Source organism: Mustela nivalis (assembly GCF_964662115.1).
Source record: "Mustela nivalis genome assembly, chromosome: 13".
NCBI lineage: Eukaryota > Metazoa > Chordata > Mammalia > Carnivora > Mustelidae > Mustela > Mustela nivalis.
In genome coordinates, this window is record NC_139032.1 from 85,541,022 (window position 1) to 85,563,491 (window position 22,470).

General features: G+C 46.3%; 1 protein-coding gene across 6 annotated transcripts in view; it reads left to right on the forward strand.

The window, feature by feature from the left end:
- Positions 1-22,470, forward strand: part of GARNL3 (GTPase activating Rap/RanGAP domain like 3) — a 144,915-nt gene that overhangs the window by 42,655 nt on the left and 79,790 nt on the right. For all 6 annotated transcript variants that reach the window (XM_082695611.1, XM_082695612.1, XM_082695615.1 and 3 more), the window contains one exon: positions 20,080-20,154. In XM_082695611.1, the coding sequence (XP_082551737.1) occupies positions 20,080-20,154 (75 nt within the window). The remainder of the gene's footprint in view (positions 1-20,079; positions 20,155-22,470) is intronic.

Below are 22,470 nucleotides of genomic sequence, written 5' to 3' on the forward strand. Positions count from 1 at the left end.
GGACGCACCACATTTGGCTTATCCATTGATCTATCTCAGTGCACACTTGGCTTGCTTGTCCTTTTTCACTATTGTGAATAATGTTGCTGTAAGCGCTGGCCTGCCAGTCTGGGTTCAAGTCCCTGCTTTCTTCAGTTCTGTTGGGTCTGTTAACGGGAGTGGAATTACTGGATCATATGATCATTCTATTTTCACTTTTGAAGGACTCCCAAGCATGTTTCCATAGTGGCCACACTGTTTTAGGTCTCCACCAGCAATGCACAACGGTTCTAGTTTCTCCACAATCTCACCTATATTTGCTCCATTTTGTTTAAAATTTTTTTAAGATTTTATTATTTTTTGACACAGAGAGACACAGCAAGAGAGGGAACTCAAGCAGGGAGGGAGCGTGGGAGAGGGAGAACATGCTTCCCACGGAACAGAGAGCCTGACGCAGGGCTCGATCCCAGGACCCTGGGATCATGATCTGAGCCAATGGCAGACACACAATGACTGAGCTGCACAGGCGCCCCTCCATTTTGTTTAATAGCCATTCTAGTGCGCTGTAAAGGGGTGCCTCATTGTGATTTACCTTTCACCCATAACCAATGATATTGAACATCTTTTCATGTGTTTATTAGTCATTTGTATTTCTCCTTTGGAAAAATGGTATATAAGTTTTTTGCCTTCTTTGCCCATGTTTTAAAAAAATATTTTATTTATTTATTTGACAGAGAGAGAGAGAGATCACAAGTAGGCAGAGAGGCAGGCAGAGAGAGAGGGGGGAAACAGGCTCCCTGCTGAGCAGAGAGCCCGATGCGGGGCTCGATCCCAGGACCCTGGGATCATGACCTGAGCCAAAGGCAGAGGCTTAACCCACTGAACCACGCAGGCACCCCCTTTGCCCATTTTTTAATCAATTTGTTTACTTTGTTGTTACTGAGTTACTGTTGTTCTAAGAGTTCCTAATTTATTCTGAATATTAATTCCCTTATCAGAAATGTGATCTGAAAATCTTTTTTCTTGTTATGTGGGTTGTCCTTTTAATCTGTTGACAATATCCTTTGATACGTGAAATTCTGTAGTTTCCATGAAGTGCGATTCATCCTTTTGTTTGTTTGTTTTGCCATTTATGCTTCTGGTGTTATATTCAGGGAGTCATTACCAAAGCCAGTGTCTGGAAGATCTGCCCCTTTGTTTTCTCCTAAGAATTCGATACTTTTAGCTTTTATGTTTTTCCTTGATCCATATCGAGTTGTTGGATGTGGTCTATGGCGTAAGGTAGGGGTCCAAGTTCATTCGATAGGTTTATGATTTATTGGGAGCTATTCTGTGTGTGTATGGAATGATATAGGGGTCCAGCTTCGTTATTTTACATGTCAATATCCTGTTTTCCCAGTTCCATTTGTTGAAGAGACTGTCCTTTCCTCATTGAATGGTCTTGGCGCCCTTGTCTGAAATCAGTTGATCACACATGCAAGGGTTGGTTTCTGGGTTTTCTCTTCTACCCCATTTGTCTAGATGTATGTCCTCACACCAGGGTGATGTTTCAAAATATTGGCAATATAATGTCTCTTCTTTCTGAAAACCCTTCACTGGCTGCCCATCCAAGTCCAGACCCTTTACAAAGCCCTATAAGAACCTGAGTGATCCGGGTTCTGCCTGCCTTTTCCACACGCCCTCATGCCACTCTCTCACTGTGCTTCATACGCTTGGCCTTGTTTTGGTCCCGAGAACATGAGAGTTCTGTCCCAGAGCCTCTTCTTCTGCCTGGAACGGGCTTCCCCTCACTTTTCATGGCTGGTCTCAGCTTAAATGTCGCCTTCTCAGAGAGGCCTCCCCAACCCGTCTACCTCAAGAGGTCCTTCTCTCCATGCTGTTCTATACTCAGCCTCCTATTTCTTTTCTTAACAGTATTTAGCACGCTCTATTTATTTCACGTATTTGTTTACTAACTACTCTCTCATGCACCAGAGATGAGGGTGGAACCACTTCTGTCTTGTTCATATTTGTATGTCTAGGACCTGGCACGGGGCCTGGCACATTCTGAGTTCTTATTAAATGTTGTTTATCACTAAAATGACTTCCAGTCCCCCCAAGTTCCCTTTGTCTTACAGCTCCACTGCCCACCACAGTCTGTTCACTCTTGGGTCCAATTTCAGATTTCAAGTAGAATGTCAAGGATAGCTTCCTCTGGTTCATGTGTTTATCCCTGATTCACACGGTTGTATTCAGGGAGTGGGATCATGTGGTATAACCTAGACTCATCTCCTCAGCATAGTTTGGGGGTGGGACAGCTCCTCTCAAAAGGTAATAGACAAAATTCAGTTTCAAATAATATGACACCCCAAATGCCTCTCTAACAGTGCCTTGTATGGTAGATATTAAAAGGTCAAACTAAAAGCACCTGGTGAAAATTTCATCTGCCAGTGGACCATTGTTCTGGACACCTTTTTCAATCCCATAAACAAGGGTGCAGATTATAAACCCCCTAAAAATAGGAGTCATGGTTCTTTAGTTACCTCTGTGTCCCTAGCACCAAGCACAATGCTTAGTGTTCATTACTTAGTAAATATCGATCAAGTGAATGAATGGTTCGATTTGGTTGAAATTAGAAAGTAGCCTAACCCATCAACTAGAAATACAAGAAAGGAATAACGAGCCCCTTGGACCCCCTCCCCCAGTATAATTGGCCTCATTAGCTTGCAGTGCATTCCATCCAAAACACAGGCCATTTTTCTTCTTGAGAAATGGAAGTCTGGTCTCTCGCGGCAGGATTCTCGGCAAGACATAGCCATTACACCATTGCCCATTCTTCATCACTTCATATGGAAATCTGTCAGGAAAACCAAAGATTGTTTGTAGCTTTTATTGATCTTTTCTTGGCCTTTGACTCAATGGATACGAAACTGGTATGTTAGGAATGATGAATGATGTGGGCACAGCTCTCTCCCTCCCAGCCCCGCTGCCCATTGTCCTATAACCCACCATCTTGATACTTCTGGGGGCTGCCACAGTCTGGGAGGCAGTGTCAAGTTCAGATAAACATTGTCCAATCCTTTTTAAGCCTGTACCTTCATCCCTCAAGCCCGCATTTAGATGATTTGCATGCTCCCCTGCTGTATAGGAAAGGAACATAAAAATGCTTCCTCATAAGGACGGCATGGTTTTGCTGTGATGAACTCATGGTGGCCTCAAAGGCTATCTGTGCTGCCTAATTACCCTCAAAAGAACGGTTTGTGGTGGACTTGGTGCCATCTGCAGATTTTCACATGTGAGGTTTCGACTGTTGAGGACTCCTGCCGCCTGATACATAGTGATTGGTATTTTTGCTCCAGCACGAATTTGAATGATGCCTGTGAGACTGTTGTACAGAAAGATGATTCTTGCCTAATGAGTGATTTAGCGGCCCGTCCAACGTCCCTGACACAGTGCAGCTTTGTTCTCTATTCAGGGTTGAGGAGGCTTTTTATTTTCATAGGCATTTTATGGGAAAAATTATATTCCATGTAGTATTTCCAAATTGAGACATTAGTGAAGGTACCAGCAGATTTCCCTCAGGAACATCCGAACATCAGGACTGCGACATTCTACAGCTAAAATCATCATTTCGGCAGATGTTTCTTCAAAATGGACCTGGCTCGTATCGAAGTCTTAAATAGCAGCTTGACTCAGCGAGGTACCTCCAGACATGTTTATCTCCGAGCATTTACCAGTAAGTTAATGTGGTTTAAAAGTGTGGGGGCTTTTGCGGATATTTTTGGTATCTTTGTGGGTGACTTTGAACCTTTCCCAGGCTAAAATTTAAAATTCTTGCCACCATCTTCTATGATGTAGAATCTGAGACCTTCCTCCTGAAATTACTTATGTATCATAACGGAGCCAGCAATCTTTGACCGTGATCATTATTTTGTTACTGCTGTCACTAGTTTTAATGTTTACTGAATGTTGGCTACGTGCCGGTCCCTGAGCTAAATGCTTTAGGAGCATTTACCTGTCCAACCTTCCCAAACACCTGTGCAGCAGGTATTATCTGATTATGCTGCACGTTGTGGGGGTTCAGGAGACATTTGTGGGGATTGAATGGTTCCCCATTTAACTGATGATCTCAGAGAGGTCCCCCAGCCAGTGAGGGGTGAAAGTGACATTCCAACCCCGGTCTCCCATGGGCTCCAGGAGCCCTAGGGCCTCATCTCTCAGTCTCTGAGCCCAAACTCTTACAGCCCCCGCTGCTGAAAGGCTGGGTTTCTAAAGAAATGAAGTTGATTGTCAGAGAAAACTACTCTTCTGCCCTTAATCAGCAGCACAGAGAAGCTCTGCCTTAGGTTTCAGCTCAAACATCTAATTTCAAAGTCTCTTCTGGCCACATCTTCACAAGCTTGATTTTGAGAAAAATGTTGATAAAAAATTATCCAAAGAGACATCCATGCCATAAGTGGTCTAAATTTAATTCCTGGATTAATCTCAACCATAAGATAGCTACAAACACTTGGCCTGCTGTCCTTGGCCTCTCTTAGACTTGCTTCTCTTGGTCTGTGCCTTGATCTTATGCCTTCAACTTGCCCTGATGGACAGAGTGGAAGAGGGCCATACAGAACTAGATGGTGTGTCTCCTACAGAATGCTCTTAAGGACTTTTCTCAGTGTGCCACAAAGACTCACTTTTAAGAGGACCTATGAGGAAAGTTTTGCTCAGGGCCAAAAAGTACGATGCTTCCCCTGTGAAGCTGGTTTGTTGTTAATCTTACAGGTAGTAGGGAGCCTGTAAAGGACTTGGATTTTTTCCTCTTTGCGTTGTCCTCCAGGAAGCTCGAAGCCCTCTTTCTGGCCTTGCCTCTAACTACCTTAAGGGACTTTCTAGCATACATCCTAATCTGATTCTCTTATTTTTACTTGATTTACCCACACCTAATCTGCCCTTGTTCTGAACTTGCTCTGTATCTAATTTTCTCCTTTGAATAAAATATGTTTCAGAAAGGGGCACCTGTGTGGCTCAATCAGTTAAGTGTCCGACTCTTGATTTCCTCTCAAGTCATGATCTCAGGGTCATGGGACCAAGCCCGCTCCCCACCCCCAACCCCCGGGCTCCACTCTGGACTCTGGAGCCTGCTTGGGATTCTCTCCCTCCTCCTCTGCCCACCCCCTCTCACATGAGCACACACACATACACACTCTCTCTCTCTCAAAAAAAAAAAAAAAAAAGATATTTTGGTAAGGTGCTTTAAACATTTCTTAAAAATAAGATAGACATAAACTGTCATAAGAATACAAAAAAAATGCTCTAAACTTTTCCACACAAGAGTCTTGGGAACAGCTACTTCCTTAGCACCAGCATGATCTCTAGTTTCAAAACTCGGACAGAGGGGGTGCCCCACTGGCTCAGTCAGTAGAGCATGCAACTCTTGATCTTGGGGTCATGAGTTCAAGCCCCACATTGGGTGTGGAGTTTAAAACAACAACAATAACAATTAGACCTGGAGACACTCTACTCCCAACCTTCTGCGGGTCCAGGGTTGCTCATGCTCTGCCTGGTGGCCTCCCATCCCTGCACTGCCGTGTCCCTCCCCACAGGATGCGTGATCTCCTGCTGCCACAGGGACCCCAGCTCAGCTGCCTGTCTCTGGCTCCTACACCTTCTACCCGTCTCCTGGGTCTTTGTTCACAGACTCAAATGGTCTTCAAGTAGTGGCTTGTAGTAGTTCTCTGGTGTACTATAAAAATACTTTCAAATTCTGGCCAGTGTGTCACTGTTTATTTTATATATAACCAGAGACACAAATTGTTAACAGATTGTTTACTTGGTAAATTCCTCACAGGAAATCAAGTTTTCTGCCTTGATTGTGGTTTTTCATATGCCCAGGAGGGACATTTCTCATATGTGTCTCACACACACACTCTCTTGGTGCCTCTTGGGTAATGTCCTTCGCCTCTCCCATCTTGTGCCAGAGCGACCCCTGCCCTGCACCCACCCCCTCAGCTTCCAGTCAGACTGGGCTCAGCAGTGTGTACTATCCATTGTCGCAAAAGTACATCTTTAACTTGCTCAAAAGTATATCACGTTAAGGGTGCCTGGGTGGCTCCGTGGGTTAAAGCCTCTGCCTTCCGCTCAGGTCATGATCTCAGGGCCCTGGGATGGAGCCCCGCATCAGGCTCTCTGCTCAGCAGGGAGCCTGCTTCCTCCTCTCTCTCTGCCTGCCTCTCTGCCTACTTGTGATCTCTGTCTGTCAAATAAATAAATAAAATCTTAAAAAAAAAAAGGTATATCATGTTATATACCTTTGTATGCTGTTCTCCTGAAGAGAAAATCTTTTCATTGTTTTGAAAAGGCTTTTTAAGAACGTGTGCTTCTGAATTTAGGCAGGTCCACCATCAGAACTGTGGGATCCAACAACCACAGACACACTCTCTCTCTCTCTCATTGAAAACCACTCTTTTACTTCTCTCAGGGCTGTTAATGCTGAAAAGGAATCTGGTCTGTTTTCCAGCATTTCACCATGGGGGCTCTGAACATTCAGAGCTCTTTTTTAGGCCCTCAGAAGCCAGTCTAACCCTTTTAACTCACTAACTGCCCCCTGCGGGTTGGGAGACCTCCCCCAGGGCAGCAGGAGGGAGAGTGTTTGAGGTGTCACCGAGGGCACTTCCCAGTACCCCTCCGCTGAGGCCCTGGCCTTCCAGCCCCGCCCTGTCTCAGGTCAAGTCCCTGCTTTCTTCAGGTACATACCCATCTCACTGGTTGGAGCATCCATGGTGGGTTCTACAGCTGGCTTCCCCTGCTTTCCCACCAGGTGAGGGTAGGGCAAGTCACACCCCGGGTCCAGCATGGCCGCCATGGCTGACTGACCACTGAGGGCTTCCAGTTTCACGCCCCACTGTTACGCGTGAGCCCCAGCTAATATTCTCATTTTTATATGAAACTATCTTACCCATTTCATTAAAGCAGTGACTTTGGTTTCCTTTCTGTGTAAGAAAAGGATTGTATGCTTTTTGGCCTCAGCTTTTAATCAGTCTACTGTAGTTATCACTGTGGCGCAGTCTTTCAAAATATAATCTCAAACCACATTTGCTCGAGAGATGTGAAGACTTTTTAATTACTCTGGGAACACCTTTCAGCCACTGTCTGAAGTCTGTGTTTGATCCTTGGGATAGTTCCACAATTTCCCTTCTGAATTCCTCCTTTGGATGCTTCCTCTTCTTCTTCACTGCGTCTGCTCTTGCCAAGGTCACAAAGACGTCATCGCTACCAAATCCGCTCCTAATTGTCACCTTCCAGGCCCAGTGTGCAGCACGGGCCCGGTGAATGCCTTCTCTGGGATTTGTGCCTCGGCTCCCTGCTCTGCCCCCTCAGCTTCTTCACGGATTCCCTCTCTTCTGCCCAGTCCTCACATTTTGAGGCTCCTCAGGGTTCCGTCTCAGACACTCTGTTCATGCTACACGCTCCTTCTTGGTGATCTACCCTGTGGCTTCAGTTACTGCCTTCAGACGGTGACTCACACGTCCTTATATTCTTCCCAGATCTCTAGAACCATCTGCCTGGGTGCCCACTGGATGTCTCTCCTGGGAAAGCCTGTGGGAGGCTGAACCTCAGCGTGCTCCAAACTGAACTCAGTTCGTCCCTCTTCCTAACCCCAAACCACTGAGGGAATGGCGCTACCTTCTTTTCAGTTGCGAATTCCAGAAACCAGGAAATCTCCCGTACCCCACATCCAGTCTCCTAGCAGACCCTGTTGGATTTATGTCCTAGACAGATTTCATGGCTAGATTGCTCTCTATTCACAGGGATGGGCACAGACAATGCTAGACAGTCTTTTTGAGTGGTGGGGAGATAGATACACACGTACACATGTATATATATGTGTGTGAATGTGCATGGTAATATATATGTGTACATGTGTGTATACTAACTCAAATTCCACACCCACCTGATGAGGTATTACTACCCCCACTTTACTAGAGAGATAACCAAAGTTCAAAGAGATCAGTAACTTGTTCCGGATAGAGCTTGTCCCCTAAACTCATCCCAGTAGGTTCTGTTTACCAAGAAGTTCTGTTATCTGTGTGAGGGCCTCTTCCAATGCCCTTCAAACTTTATTGTTCATAAAAGTCACTTGAGTTTGTTTAAACCCCAGGCCCTGATTCATTATGTCTGGGGTAGGCTGAATGGTATACAGTTTTTACAAGCTTCCATAATGGAAGTGACTTTAAGGTCTTTACATGGTTTTCATTTGATCTGTTAAGGAGACAGGAAAAAGAAAAGAGCAGGAATGTTTGCTTCTGTGTCCTCCCCTCTTAGTGTGACATTTATGTCATTTCCTCCTTCCCTGAGCTTCTGGCACTTCGTCTTGTCGCCCTGACATCTCGAAGCTTCCATTCCACCAGTTTTGATAGGATTACATCCAGATTGTCAGAATGCTCAGCTGTAATTAACCTGAGTCTGGGGGCTTTGATTTCCTTAAGGCCATAAAGAGTTCTTTCCCAAATACACAGCTCCGTCAACATCATCTTGATGCTTTCAAACAAACAACCTTCAGCATCTCTCCCTTGTTTATGGAATAAAGAAAGGAACTGTTTAGCCTGACATTTAAGGCTTTCACACAGCCTCTCTCCAGCCTGTCTTCAGAACCTTTGCTTATATAGTCCGTGATCCATCCCAGCACGCCTTCACCCACCATTACCCAGGCCCCTGGGGCCTCTTTATGGCCCTCTTTCCTTCTGAAATACCTTCTTGAAATAGGTGTCTCTTTTCTAAGCAGCCTTACCTGATCCCCCAATGGGAAAGTCATCTTTTACCTGTTAGACCCCTCCATTTCTTGGGGCACCTGGGTGGTTCAGTCAGTTAAGTGACTCTTGACTTCGGCTCAGGTCATGATCTCAGGGTCATGAGATCGAGCCCTGTGTGGAGCCTGCCTAGGATTCTCCCTCTTCCCTCTCCATCTCCCCTCTGCCTCTGCCTCTGCCTTTCGCCCTGCTCCCCCCATCTCCATCTCTCAGTCTCTCACTCGCTCTCTCAAAAAAATTTTTAAAAGAACCCCAGTTCCCTTGCCTTTCTCTGTGGTACCTGTTGTATTTTATACTGTGATTAGTTGTGGGCATTTCACCTTTTCTAGACAGCAGGGCTCATGCTTCTTTCATTGTGGTTGTGTCTCCAATGGCATTAGCTCACGGCCAGAGGTCCACGTACTAGCTTAAAGATGGATTTTGCTAAAAATCTAGTGTCTGATAAATTTTTTTCTTTTTAGATTTTTTTTATATTGCTTCCCAGTCTTTGTGTGTGTGTGTGCCTGAGTGTGGATGCCAGCACACTTCTAAATATACTTCTCTGATTATAAAGGGAATGCATGTTCATCATAGAAAATTTGAAATAAACTGAAAAACACAGGAAAATTAAATTAATCTGTAATCCTACCACCTAGAGGTAATCACTGTTAAGATTTACTGTATGTCCCCTTAGAAATTAAATTTATATACAAAGTGGGTTTGTATAATTTATTGGTGTCTTTACTTTAAAACAAAGTTTAATCTTTCTGAAGATGTAGATGCTCTTCCACAAACAACTTTTTCCTCCTCCCATCCAAATGCCTTTCTCCCTTGTATCTGATGCCATTGGCTGTGACCTCCAGAACCAATACCACAGGGTCCTTGTCCTGGAGTTCCAGGGAAGTTTTTAGGCAGCAAGTGAAGGTATCTGTTCTCAATCATTACAGATCTGAGACTCTGGAGTAATGGCTTCCACAAGAATAACTTGGCTGGTTTTAAAGCTTCCAAATGATCACCTTTTTCTCTTAAAACTGTACAAATTCTGATCCAATAGTATATTCATTTCATAGGCCTGCAGTCACAAATGGCCGCAAACTGGATGGCTTAGAACAACAGAAATGGATTCTTTCTCAGTTCTGGAGGCTGGAAGTCCAAGATCAACATGACCGCAGGCCATGCTCCTTCTCAGAAGGTTCTAGGGAAAAATCATTCCTTGATTCTTCCTGCTGCCTGCAATCTTGGCCATCCTTCAGGCCTGTAGCCAGCTCATTCTGGGCTCATTCCAAGGCCTTCTTCCCTGCATCTTGGGGTCTGCAACCCCCTCTTGTCTCTTGTGAAGACACCAGCCATTGGATTTCAGTCCCACCCAAATCCAGTATGACCTCAACTCAATCATATCATATGACGTGAATCGTATTTTACCCTCTTTGCAAATAAGGGCACATTCTGGGATTCCGGATGGACGTAAATTTGTGGGGATACCATTCAACCCAGTGTGGTTAGTTTGAAGCCCTGGGGAGTTTATTTTCTTTCTTGATGACCTTTCCTGCCTGGATTTTTCTCAGATGATCTTCTTCTTCTTCTTCTTCTTTTTTAAATTTTATTTATTTATTTGACACAGAGAGAGAGAGATCACAAGTAGGCAGAGAGGCAGGCAGAGAGAGAGGGGGAAGCAGGCTCCCTGCTGAGCAGAGAGCCTGATGCAGGGCTTGATCCTAGGACCCTGGGATCATGACCCGAGCCGAAGGCAGAGGCTTTAACCCACGGAGCCACCCAGGCACCCCTCTCAGATCTTCTTCTTCACTCTTTAATTTTAAAGTTTCCTGTAACTTCTCCGTGTGTTTCTCTTTTCATTAATTTTGCCTAAAACATTGCATTTCTTTGATTCTTAGTCTCTGGTGTTTTTTTTTTTTTTTTTTAAGATTTTTATTTATTTATTTGTCAGAGAGAGAGAGAGTTAGAGAGCATGCACAAGCAGGGGGAGAGGCAGACAGAGGGAGAAGCAGGCTCTCCACCAAGCAAGGAGCCCAGGATCCTGGGATCGTGACCTGAGCTGAAGGCAGCTGCTTAACCAACTGAGCCACCCAGGCGCCCCTTAGTCTCTGTCTTATGTCAGGGATGAATATTGTCTTCTTCTGTGTCTTTGATTATTGTTCATTTCCCCCTACACACACAAACAGTAAGAAAGGTCTTTTTCTGTCCTTTATAACTCTTTTCTCTCTCATTGTTTTCGTTTCATTTAGTTCCTTTTCATCGTGGGGAAGCCTCTTAAATAAAGAGTATATTTACTGTTGCTGTTTTCTACAATGAACATTTTGCTTCCCATCAACAGGGATGTTAATCCTGCATTTGTGTTTTTTGGTCCTCTCTTTTTTAACCCTTTCCCAAAACTTTATACACCTGATGCAAAGCTCATGTCTTCTGTCTTACTGAGGACAACAACTACTTTTCTGAAATTTTATTTTGGTTTCAGAGTAAAAACATGGTGTGCTTTCCTTTCTCGTTTCCTAGACCATCTGTGGCAATTTTTTTTTTCATAGCTCCCATGTTGGGTTGTTTTGCTCTGTTTTGTTTTTAACAAAATCTTCAAATAAAAACAAAGAGCTGTTTGGACCTTGTATTTTTCAACAGACAGAATATATGACTGGCCATCAGCTCTCATTGTCCTTTTGGGTGCCGTAGCTTCTCTGAGCTGACGAGCTGAATGGCCAGCGGTTGTGCAGAGCTCCCTGATCAATGTTGAGTGTCTGGCTGGTGTTTATCTTGTAAGCTCTGCTGGAGGGAGATAGGATGTTCTCCACACTTGGCTTTGGCTGCTCTGACCCAGTGATGGCTCCAGAATGGGCTGGGGTGGGGAGAGGGGGACAGATAGCAGTCTGGTTGGAAGAGGAGTATGGAAGTAATGTATGCTCAACTCTTTACCTAAGCTTGAGAAAATGGTATCTGTGTGGATTAAAGAATACAATGGAGATGATCATGAGACTGAATTTTTCCCCGCCCCAGTCGCCCTTGGGCATCATGGCAAAACTCTCTGTGCTCCCCGGAAAGCCCTGTTCCAGGACTCCTCTTGTCTTTCTCCCTACCTGGAGTGCCAATATGGCAGTAGCTACCTCAAAATGCAGCACCCGTGCCGTGTAAGGATGACTCCCGGTGTCTTACTGTCATTCTCCATATAGATCCAATGTCTCTCAGCCAAGATGAGACCACGTTGGGGCAGATAAAGTGCCCTGCAGCTTCCTGTGCTGACCGCAGAATTGTTCTGTGTCAGGCAACAATGTCAGTGACCAATGTGTTTCTCCATTCTTCTCCATTGGCCCTAGAGTAAATAGAAAATGTCCTGAAATCTTGGCCAGAGGATGGACAGTCTTCCTTTGGACTCATGAGTGCTGAATCCTCACAGGTATTTTATGGGGACGCTGAGCATCAGGGACTGACAGTGAGATATTATTTTAATGAAGAAACCAAGACAGATAGGTTTTGAGGTGGAGGGTCAAAGAGCGGCACTCATCCTGACAGGTCTCACGCTTCTCGATAAAACAAGTGGGGAGGCCGTCATCTCTCTGAAGAAAGGGTGTATCTGTGTGACTGACAAGCCAGGGCCAAGGTGGGAGACTTAATGGAATGTGAGAAAGGAATTCAGGAGAAAGGACCCAGTCTAGCCAGGGTCAAGTAGCCTGAGTCTGCTGCTGGCCTAGTCTCGTCTTTGAACACAGAAGGAAAAGAGAGAGAATGTCTTTGGTAGCAAGCAGGTGGTTGAGGCTGGGGCTTGAGGCAGGGGGCACGAGGACAGGTTGGCAGGACAGGAGACCCATGTGTTGGGGAATGCAGCACTGACATAGCCCACCACAGGCCCCAGCCCGAACCAAGCCCTAAAACGCCAAAGTGGGTCACAAGCCAGTTCTGTGACATCCGAGCTCTGCCAGTGCGGGGGGCGGGGGCGCACATGGGCGACAAAGCCATGAAGTAAGTGAGGTCATTGGATTTGAGAAAGCAGAGCACGTGAGCTCAAGACAGCAGGTGAATCGCTGTGACAGACGCTGTGTTTACCAACGATGGTCGCCAGGGAGGATGATGGCACTAAAGCATCTGAGACCGGATCTGAGGCCTCGGTGGTTTTCCTTCAGTCAACATCCGCCATCCCGGCTGGACCAACCCGGATGCTCCAGTGCCCCAGCCCGCGAGGCTTTCCCCTGGCCCCCGGCACAAGCAGAGCAGGATCAGGGGAAGAGAGGCAGGAAGAGAGCGTCTCCAGCGCCCACCCCACTCCTTGCCTCTCCTGCAGACAGCGGCAGTGCGCCAAGAGGGACCAGGACACTGGCCCAGGAGCCACATCTCCAGTCAAAGGATGGCTTGTTCTGCCCAGCTTTAGGCCGATCGACCCCAGCTCTGCGCCATTTTTTTTCCCTTTCTCTTTACTGAAACATGGTTAACACACAGTGTTATATTCATTTCAGGCGTACAGAATACTGATTCAGCAATTGTTTTGAATGGAAACATTTATACTTTTCTTTCATCCCATCTGAGCAGTGCCTTCGAAGTCAGGTGTGTGGGGGGTGTATGCGTGTCCATGATTTGCATAGACAGTCTCAGATGGGTCTTCTGGACTTGTATTTGTGGTTTAAAAAAAAAAAAATCTTCTGTTGGAAATCATTTCTCAAAGGCCCTGTACACCTTCCAGAATAAATTTCATTATAGCAATGGAAGCTTCTCCACGTCCCTCCCTGCCCCCGGCAGAGTTTGTCTCTTCAGCCTCTGACCTCCCCCAGCACCCGGTTTTTGCTACTGTTACGATGTTTAACCAGATTGTGCGTGATTTATCTGTTTATATGTTTGTTTCTCTCCCACCAGGCTCCGGCTCCTCCAGGGCAGCGATCAAGCTGCATTTGTCTTTCTAAGTCCAGCAGTTAGTATGGGCCCTGAAAAATAGGTTCTCGTGAACGTTTGCTAGAGAGACCAATGTTTAAGCAGAGCTTCCAAGCATTTAAATTCAGCATTAAAAGGTTCAATCAGGGGCACCTCGGTGGTTCAGTGGGTTAAAGCCTCTGCCTTCGGCTCAGGTCATGGTCTCAGGGTCCTAGGATCGAGCCCTGCATCGGGCTCTCTGCTCAGCGGGGAGCTTACTTCCTCCTCTCTCCCTGCCTGCCTCTTTGACTACTTGTAATCTCTGTCTATTAATAAATAAATAAAATATTTTTTTAAAAAAGTTCAATCATACTAAGTCTAATAATCAGAGCATTTTATATTCATCATTTTGTTAGTAGTATTCGTATATGTTGTCATGACATTTATTGAGTATTCCCTATGTCCAGGCACTGTTCTAGGCTCATTACATATTTTATATCATTGAATGTTCTCCACGAGCCTGAAAGTGGCTACAATCATTGTCCCTATTTTAGAGACAAAAAAAAGGCAAAATTTAGGAGGAAAAATTAAGTGATTTGCCCAAGGTTACATGACTACTAAGTATAGAACTGAAATTTGAACCTAAACAATTGGGTGCCAGAATCCATACTCAGAACCACTTATTGTAAAGAAAGGAGATGGGGAAGGGAGGGTGTAGAAATTTGAAATATTATTTTTCTAATATGTACCTTATATTAACTTTTTGAGATTTTTTTTATCCAGGTTAAACTACTGTTTCTGTGATTTATGTATCTGACTGTGACCTCTGTAGAGTGCCTGGTAACAGAGGTCATAGGGAATCCTAGCACTGCTTTAGAAAGGAAACACACCAGCCCAAAGAAACAAAGCAATTAAGTAGAAAGAGAAAAAGCCTTTTTAAAAAAAAAAATTGTGTATTCATATTAACTTAGGAAATATTCTCACTTAATTGCTGATAATATTAAATGAATAATACTCTTATTTACAGTAGTTAATGAATAACATTTTATGCTTCCTGTTTCTTCTGTTAAATTAATTCGTTAAATCATACAACTGGATATAATTGCTTGGATAGTACTTTTTCCAGAAATAAAACATCTGATGCATTGAACACAGCTTAGTGTTAAATGAATCCATTTACACTTTGGCTGAGTTTGGACCAACACCTCTACTCAAGATGCGAAATTACCATGAATTTTCACCGTTTATAGTGTATTTAACTAACTCATCAGAAGCCAGTTTGGTCGCGGTCGCCCAGCACCGCGTCCACGTCTAGCCTCTCTCAGTCCGGCCTGACTACACTTTCTGTGACTATGGAAATTTGGGATTTGTACCATCCTGCCCAGTAGCCACAGGAGAGCGTTGAGCTCCTGCATGTCAGTAGTGCTACCGAGGAACTGAGTGGGGTTTTTTAAATTTTATTGGAAGTAACATAAAATTTATTTATTTATTTATTGACAGAGAGAGAGATAGAGATCACAAGTAGGCAGAGAGACAGGCGTGGGGGGTTGGGGAGCAGACTTCCTGCTGAGCAGAGAGCCCTATGTGGGGCTCAATCCCAGGTCTCTGAGATCATGACCTGAGCCGAAGGCAGAGGCTTAACCCACTGAGCCACTCAGGCGCCCCAGTAACGTAAAATTTAAATGGGCCTCATGGCCGCGGCCCCCAATAGTGGGGGAGCCCTAAAGGAATCCCTCACGAGTCAAATGATCATTTGTTTCGCCTCCTCTCTTCTTGCTCTCTCTCCGACTGTCTTCCTCAGCACCGCCCTTCCTTTGGTGTGTGACTGAATCAGAGAGGTCAGACAAGAGGAAGGAAAAGAAAAGAAAAACCCTGCCCTCTTTTCTTAGTATTACTGATGTGATGCTTATGTGAACACCCTGTCTGTGTACCTCTGTATCAAAACAAATGCAAAAGGATTCTGCTGCTCTCTTCGTGGAGGGAACACTCCTCAGCTGCCTCCCTGTGAGTGAGCGGCCTGACCTGTGGGGATGGGGCCCTTGCCTCCTCGGGAGCGCCCCCCACCCCAGCCCAGCCAGGGCCCCCTCTGTGTGGCCGCGTTCTCATTATCACCCTCTAGAAGCATTACTGGTACTTCAGGTTTCTTTTTCTTCAGAAGCCAATTTTCATTATGTGTATTTTCCTGGAAAATGTCCATTTTGTGGAAGGTTCTGATAACGCTTGCACCGTCTCAAGAAGTATTGTCATGCTTTAAAAAAATCACTTTCTTCTTCATAGGTATGTTTTCCTTATTATCACTCTGTGTTTGTGTTTGTCCTTCGCTTTTTTTTTTAAATCAGACTTGCTGGTGATTTCTTGGAAGTGTTTATTGATTGCACTGTCTTTTTGAATCTATAATTTCTGCTCTGATCTTTTATTGATTCCTTGCCCTTCCTTTCCTTGGGAGTTGTGCACTGCATTTTTGGTATCTCCTAGAGGAAGAGTTGAGGCACCTTCCCCACCTAAAGGGCCTTGCTCGCCACATGCCACCCAGGACTTGGACCCACCTTCAAGGGGAGAGAATGAAGTCAAACCGCCGCCTTCAGGGAGATGGGTCTGGCCATGTGTCCAGGGCATTCCGTCCCCATAGAAGATGGCAGCCGAAACTCCACAGCACACTGACAGGGCTGGGGCACGGGGCTTCTAGATTATGTGGTGTTGGACATTCAGATAGGTGCTAGGAGACATTATTTCATTCCTGAGTCAAATCTTCCAACAAAGGGGAGAGTTTCGATTTTTCTGTACCTGTAATTGGCCAGATCCCAGGTATGAGGAATAATAGAAAATTACCGACAGAAACAGCTTCTCTTCTGCATTAAAAGGATTTTTTTCCTGTGTTGTTATTCTTCTCATCCCCAAGTTCACCGGAGCACTGTCTGCTCTCACATCGGCTGGTGTGCTGGTCCTCTGCAGGCCACAGCCAGCATGGGGCCTGGAGCTTTACGTAGCCAGCTGCCCGAGCCGGCTGTGAGGGGGAGCCCCGGGACTGCCATTCAGCCAGCCGGCACCAGGTCACTCTGTCAGCATGACTGGCGAGTCCCCTGCGCAGCTCCGGCCCCAACCCCCACGCTCACCTCAGGCAGGCCCTGTTGGCAGTCGCCCAGGGTATTAGCCGGATGTGCTGTGTCTGATTCCGTTACCAGCAGCCCGACTTGCCCTTGCACGTGGTGATTCACTGGTCGTTCCTGCACGGTAGACCCGGCAGGATGTCCTTGAAATTTCTTGCATGAGTCATGAACCTCTGGTTTCTAGGGCTGTGTAGATCTTACCCCCAGTTTCATATTCCTTTGGTCATTTCGGTAGGAATTAGGCCTTGATTTAGTCACAGATTTCTTATTTGGTAAGCATGTAGTGGACATCTATACCGTGTCGGACAGGGTCCTTCATTCTGGGGGTGCGGTGGTGAGAAAAACAAGCCATCAGGGTCTCCGTGGGGCTTATCATTGGGGCGCAGGAGAGTATAGAAGGAGAAGCGGCATGAGTCCCAGAGTCACACAAAGAAACGTAAATCACAGCTCCCAGGAGCCCTGAGGTTGGCGAAGTCCCCTGCAGTAGAGAGGGCAGTGGACGTGGAGGAGGAGTTCTTTAGGAGAAGATGGGAGACTCTGGGCCCCTGGTGGGAAGGAGCAGGGTGCTGGGCATGGGACTGTGGGACACTCGGATTTGTAGTTTGCCAAAATTGCCCAGCGGTGTGCGGATTGGGTCAGAGATGGTGGATGGGTGCTTGCTCAGCCTGGTGTAGGAGGCAGGTGCGTTCATCTGGGTGAAAGACGACACTCACATGGGTGCAGACGGTGGTGGCGGAGATGGTAAAGGTGTGAGGGGCAAACATGTCAGCCTGAAGCCCAGGTTCCGTGCCTGTGGGCCTAAGATCAGAGGGAGCCAAATTCCTTCCAGCCATCAGATCATTAAACATGTTCTTCCTTTCTGCTTCTTGAACCTTTGAAGCAAAAGAAGCAATTAACTTCTTGTTCTAATCTCACCACAGGAAAGGGCTTTATTGTCTCTGCCTGGCTGTGTCTGGAATGTAGTGGTGGAGATTTTATTTTTTGTTCGGTGAATGAATGAGTGAATCAGTGGATGACTGTCAGCTCTCTGCCCAGGCCTTTGAGTCCTGGTTGAAACGAGCTATAATGAATCCACCAACCTCTAATTCAGGCAAGCACGTGTCCCCCTGTCTCTTTATACACCTGTGTCTGGTGTATAATTGATGGCAGGTCTCTTTTCTCTCTAGATGGGATCTCAGAACACTTCTTCCAAAGCCCTTGAGGCAGCCTACGCCAAGAACACTTGACTTGAAACCTATTTGCTATAACCTGTATTTTAATATTTTAACAGACAATGAGTAGGAGCTCACAAGCAAAGAGGAAACTGACACTGAGTCCTCTGTGCTTCCCCCATGATAATGGCAATGACCCCAGGAGACCTTCATTCATCTTGTTCTTGTACTTGAGAATTGGCCTCTCTAAACTAGGAAACAGTCCACCAGACCTCACTTCTGACATTGACTACAGAGTACGGGGTTCCCCAGGGCCGCTCTCAGGTTCAATAATTTGCTAGAAGGGGACTCACGGATTATAGTGAAAGCTGAAAGGCTCACTTATACTTTATTACGGCAAAGGGATACAGATTAAGATCAGCCAAGGGAACGGACGCATAGAACAGAGGCCAGGAGAGTTCCAAATGCAGAGCCTCCCAGTTGTCCTCTCCCAGTGGGCTCAGGGACAGCACTAACCCCTCCTGTCAGTGACGTGTGACAGTATATGGACTGGGACAGCTCACCTGAGTCTTCGTATCCAGATCTGATACCGTGTAACCCAGAGTACCGCTCGCCCACAGGTCAGGTGTTTCTCCTGTGTGGCTCAAAGACCCCGGTAAACAGACACTCCTGCAGGACATTCCCAGGGCTTGGAGGTGACCTCTCAGGAGCCAAGGGCAAAGGCCAGAGCTCTCTGGGGCGGGGCTAAGTTCTTTACCACACAGCCTCTGTTGCTCATCCTTGGTTTCCTAACTATGTAATAATCTGATGCCACAAACAGCTAAACATATACGTAACAATATTTTTCTTTGTTTTTAGAAACGATTTTGCAGGATAAAATTTAGGTTGAAAACCTGGGCCTTTTCATGGACATTCCACAGAGGACCGTTAGGTGGGGCAGTGGTTAGGTCAGGGTGATGGGTTTCTGAAGTCTGGCTGCCTGTGTTCACATCCCAGGCCTCCCAGGTACTAACTAGGATATGACCATGGCTGATTATTTTACCGTCCTCTGCCTCAGTTTCCTTATTGGTAGATGAGAACAATGATGGTACCCACCTGCGTTGCTATTTTGCGAGTTAAATGAGAGAATGTTTGTGAAGACCAGAATGGTGCAAGGCTTCTAGAAGCACTCAATAAATATTACATACTATTATTTCTATATTTATCGTGAAAAAGATTTATCTGCCTTTTGCAAATAATTTTCCTTGGGAAGGTTTGTAGAGTTTCCCTGTGGTTTTTCCATCTTCACACTTCCATATCTCTTACCACGAGTGAAAATAGGAGATAATCATCTTTCTTCAGAAATCGTGTTATCTTTTTTACCAGGTAAGTCTTGAATTAGAAAGGGAGGAACTGTCTTCCCCCAGGGCAAGCGCATTCAAATGAGTCTGGGCAAGCGCATTCGAATGAGTCTGGGAAATAGAAATGCTTGGCAGATCTTGGCTACAAATTGTGGGCAGATTTAAAGGTTAAAAAAAGACATGTCATTTTCCCAAGTTGCTACTGAGAAATCTAGGAGATTTGGGAGAAAATAAGTTAAATCTCGAGTCAGTAATTTTAGGACTGATGCGCGAGTCCCGCTCTCCCGCATCTCATGCTCCCAGTGAGCTCCTTGAAGACTGTCTATTTGCAAGCATCGTGTTGCCAGAGCTCAGATAGAGCCTGCCTGCCTTGGAAGGGGCTAATTGGCCTTTTGGAGACCATTTAAAACTGAATGAAGCACAAGAGCTTTCTGTGACGTTAGCAGAGACTTGAGCTCGTGCCAGCCATTAATTGTTTTTCAGGCTTTCCTGTGAAGACGGCCGAACTTGAGACTTGGCTTTCGGTTTTGCCATCTGTGAGCTGCCCTTGTCCACGTGTGACGCGTATTAAGATTGTTTTTCCAGGGAGCATCGCTTTGTCATTTCTCGGGATGGGAATAGGTTCACATTTAGATTTTATTGAAAACGTTCACATGCAGATTTGATGCTCTTGTTTTCCTACTCTCACGGGATAGGGGGCCGTCACTCTGTAGCTTCCTGAAGACTGTGGAGACCAACCGTGTGAGGGCTTGGCGGACCAAGCCTCAGAAAGACCCATTAGCTTCTGGGCTGGGCCCTCCAGCTGTCGTTCCTTGGCTTTGGCTGACATAGGACAGATACAGACAGACAGAAGAAGCTTTGCCCATGGCAGCCCAGCTCCCTAACTGATTGCTCTCTTGTCCCCTAGCTTATTTCCAGTGATGCTGATGGTGCCATCCAAAGGGCTGGAAGATTCAGAGTGGAAAATGGCTCTTCAGATGAGGTAAGGGAGCCCCCGACCAGCCTCCACCCCACCCCCCTCTATTGTCACCAAGCACGTGATTATAGCACCTGGGTTATAGCACTGAACAGTTGGTGATGCTCCTAACTGCACAAGACTTGCCTAAGTGCAGCCTGGGAAGGGCTCAGTGGAGCTCTTCAGAGCCTCACCAGAAGCAGACATGAAGGGAAATGCCATTGTTCTCTATATGGAAGGTGCTATTAATAGGGCAAGGGGGCGCACCCTTTCAAAGATCTATAATAAACCCCGGGACATTAAGGTGGTCTGCCAGCCATGGGACCAAAGAAGAATTTAGCCGGGGCACCCTTTGTGGGGTGTCCCAGAAGCCCAGCTCTCCCCCTCTGCCAAGCTGCTCAGCTCAGCATCGCCCTACAAGCAACATAGGGTCCAGGAGAGAGATGCAAAAGTTACTATAATTACCAAATGTCATCTTTATCCAGGAAAGACACCAGGAAAGGTGTCTGCCCACCATCCTTGGGCCTAAGCCCTCTCTCAGAGGTCTCCTGGTCTTCCCAGCTGCTGGCCGCAGGGACTCAACTTGCTTGTGTTTCTTCTTCAGACTTCTACTGCCCATCCTGCCCCTTGAGGTCTACCCCCCAAACTGCGGAGTGTGGTGTGAGCCCCGGTGTTTTCCATCTCTGTTACCTACCTCCCTGAGAGGTAGGCCGTCAGAGTTCTTTAGCACCCCTGCCCCAGCTTTGGAGAATCAAACAGGCCTGGGCTCAAGTTTTCACTCCCCATCTCCTAGCTATATGATCCTGGGCAAGTAGCCCAGCCTTTCTGAGCCTTGGTTTCTTCATCTAGAAGATGGATAGTGTTTCAGGATTATTAGAAGCTCGTAAAGCGTTCAGCACTGTGCCCGCCATATTGTTAGCAGTCAGGAAGTGACAACAGGAAGTGACGATGGTGGGTTTGTTAACTTAACTACTGCCATATTGCCAGCCTTGCTTTCCCGACCACCTCCTTGATCAGATTCCTGAGGAAGGGCTATGGGTTTACCTTGAAAGTCCACAGCATTTGGAAGTCATTTCTCATCTTCAGCTTTGGCCTTCACTTCCCATACCAGAGACATGGGACCTTCGCCATTGCTCTGTGAGGTGCAAGGAGGCCATCCTATCTGGACTCCTGAAGAGGTGCCCATGTACTTCTCATCCACAGTGATGTCAACTGAGCCACACAGAAGAAGGATGTCCCTGGGGAATTTGCTTCTCAATCTTGGAAACAGCCCTCCCCAAATGGCCCAGCTCCTGAAATGAGATGGTCTTAGCACCACAGACTCGGGCAGTCCGCTGTGTGCCAGGAGCTAAGCCAGGAGCAGAAACACTGAGGCCTCATTCTCCAGTGCTCAGAAAGCTAGTAGCCACTGTGCTCAGTTTTTACTTTAAGAACCTTAAGTGCCAGGGGCCCCAGAGGTTGCCCTGCCTCCAGACATCTTTGTGCTCCCCAAATTTTTGTAAACCTTTAGCCCAGCCTGAACCAAGTAAAGTGTGCTAGACTTCCCCCAACGCCATGTAAGCAAAGTTCTGCCCCCTGCTGGAACCGGCGTCAGGAGGAGAGCCACCCTTCCTAAGAAAGACCTAAATGTGGTCCTAGGATCTCCGAACTCTCCTCACCCAGCTGTGTCCCCTGGCCCTGCCCCATCCCAAAGGACGTGTTCTGGATCCGGTCATGGATTAGAACTCGCCTCTGGACGATCATGGGCAGGCGTGGCTCTAGAGTCAGACCACCTGGGTTCAGATGGTGAGTCCACAACTCACCAGCACGGTGACCATGGGCAGTTCACTTAGCATCTCTGAAACCATTCGGTGGAGTTATTGATTTCACAAATCACTGTGGTCTGTTGTGTCCAAAACCCAGTCCTGTCTCAGATTGCCTCTCTGCGAAAGATGATACCAAGGCTCAAACGCTGTTTTCAATTTTGTTTCTATCAGAGCCACCGAGCGGGCGTGCTTGGCTGGAGCACAGTGGCTCTGTTTTATATTAATGGTCTTCCACTAAAAGCCTGCGGCCAGTGTTAATGTACACCCTGATAAAAGACCCAAGTGCGCGTGAGACTCAGAGGGAAACCAACCCAGCTTGCTCGGAGTCCGTTAAAGCCATCCGTGCACTAGAAGGCACCGGATTTGTAGCTGCTTAAAATTTTCAGGTGCATGAAGAGACAGATTGCAAAGTAATTTCATTACTGGGTTATTTCTCCTTTTGTTATTGCATTTTAACTGTTCTTTATACAGTACGGATCCTAGACCCTCATCAGATCCATGATTTGCAAAAATTCTCCCCCAAGGAATTTTTCACTTC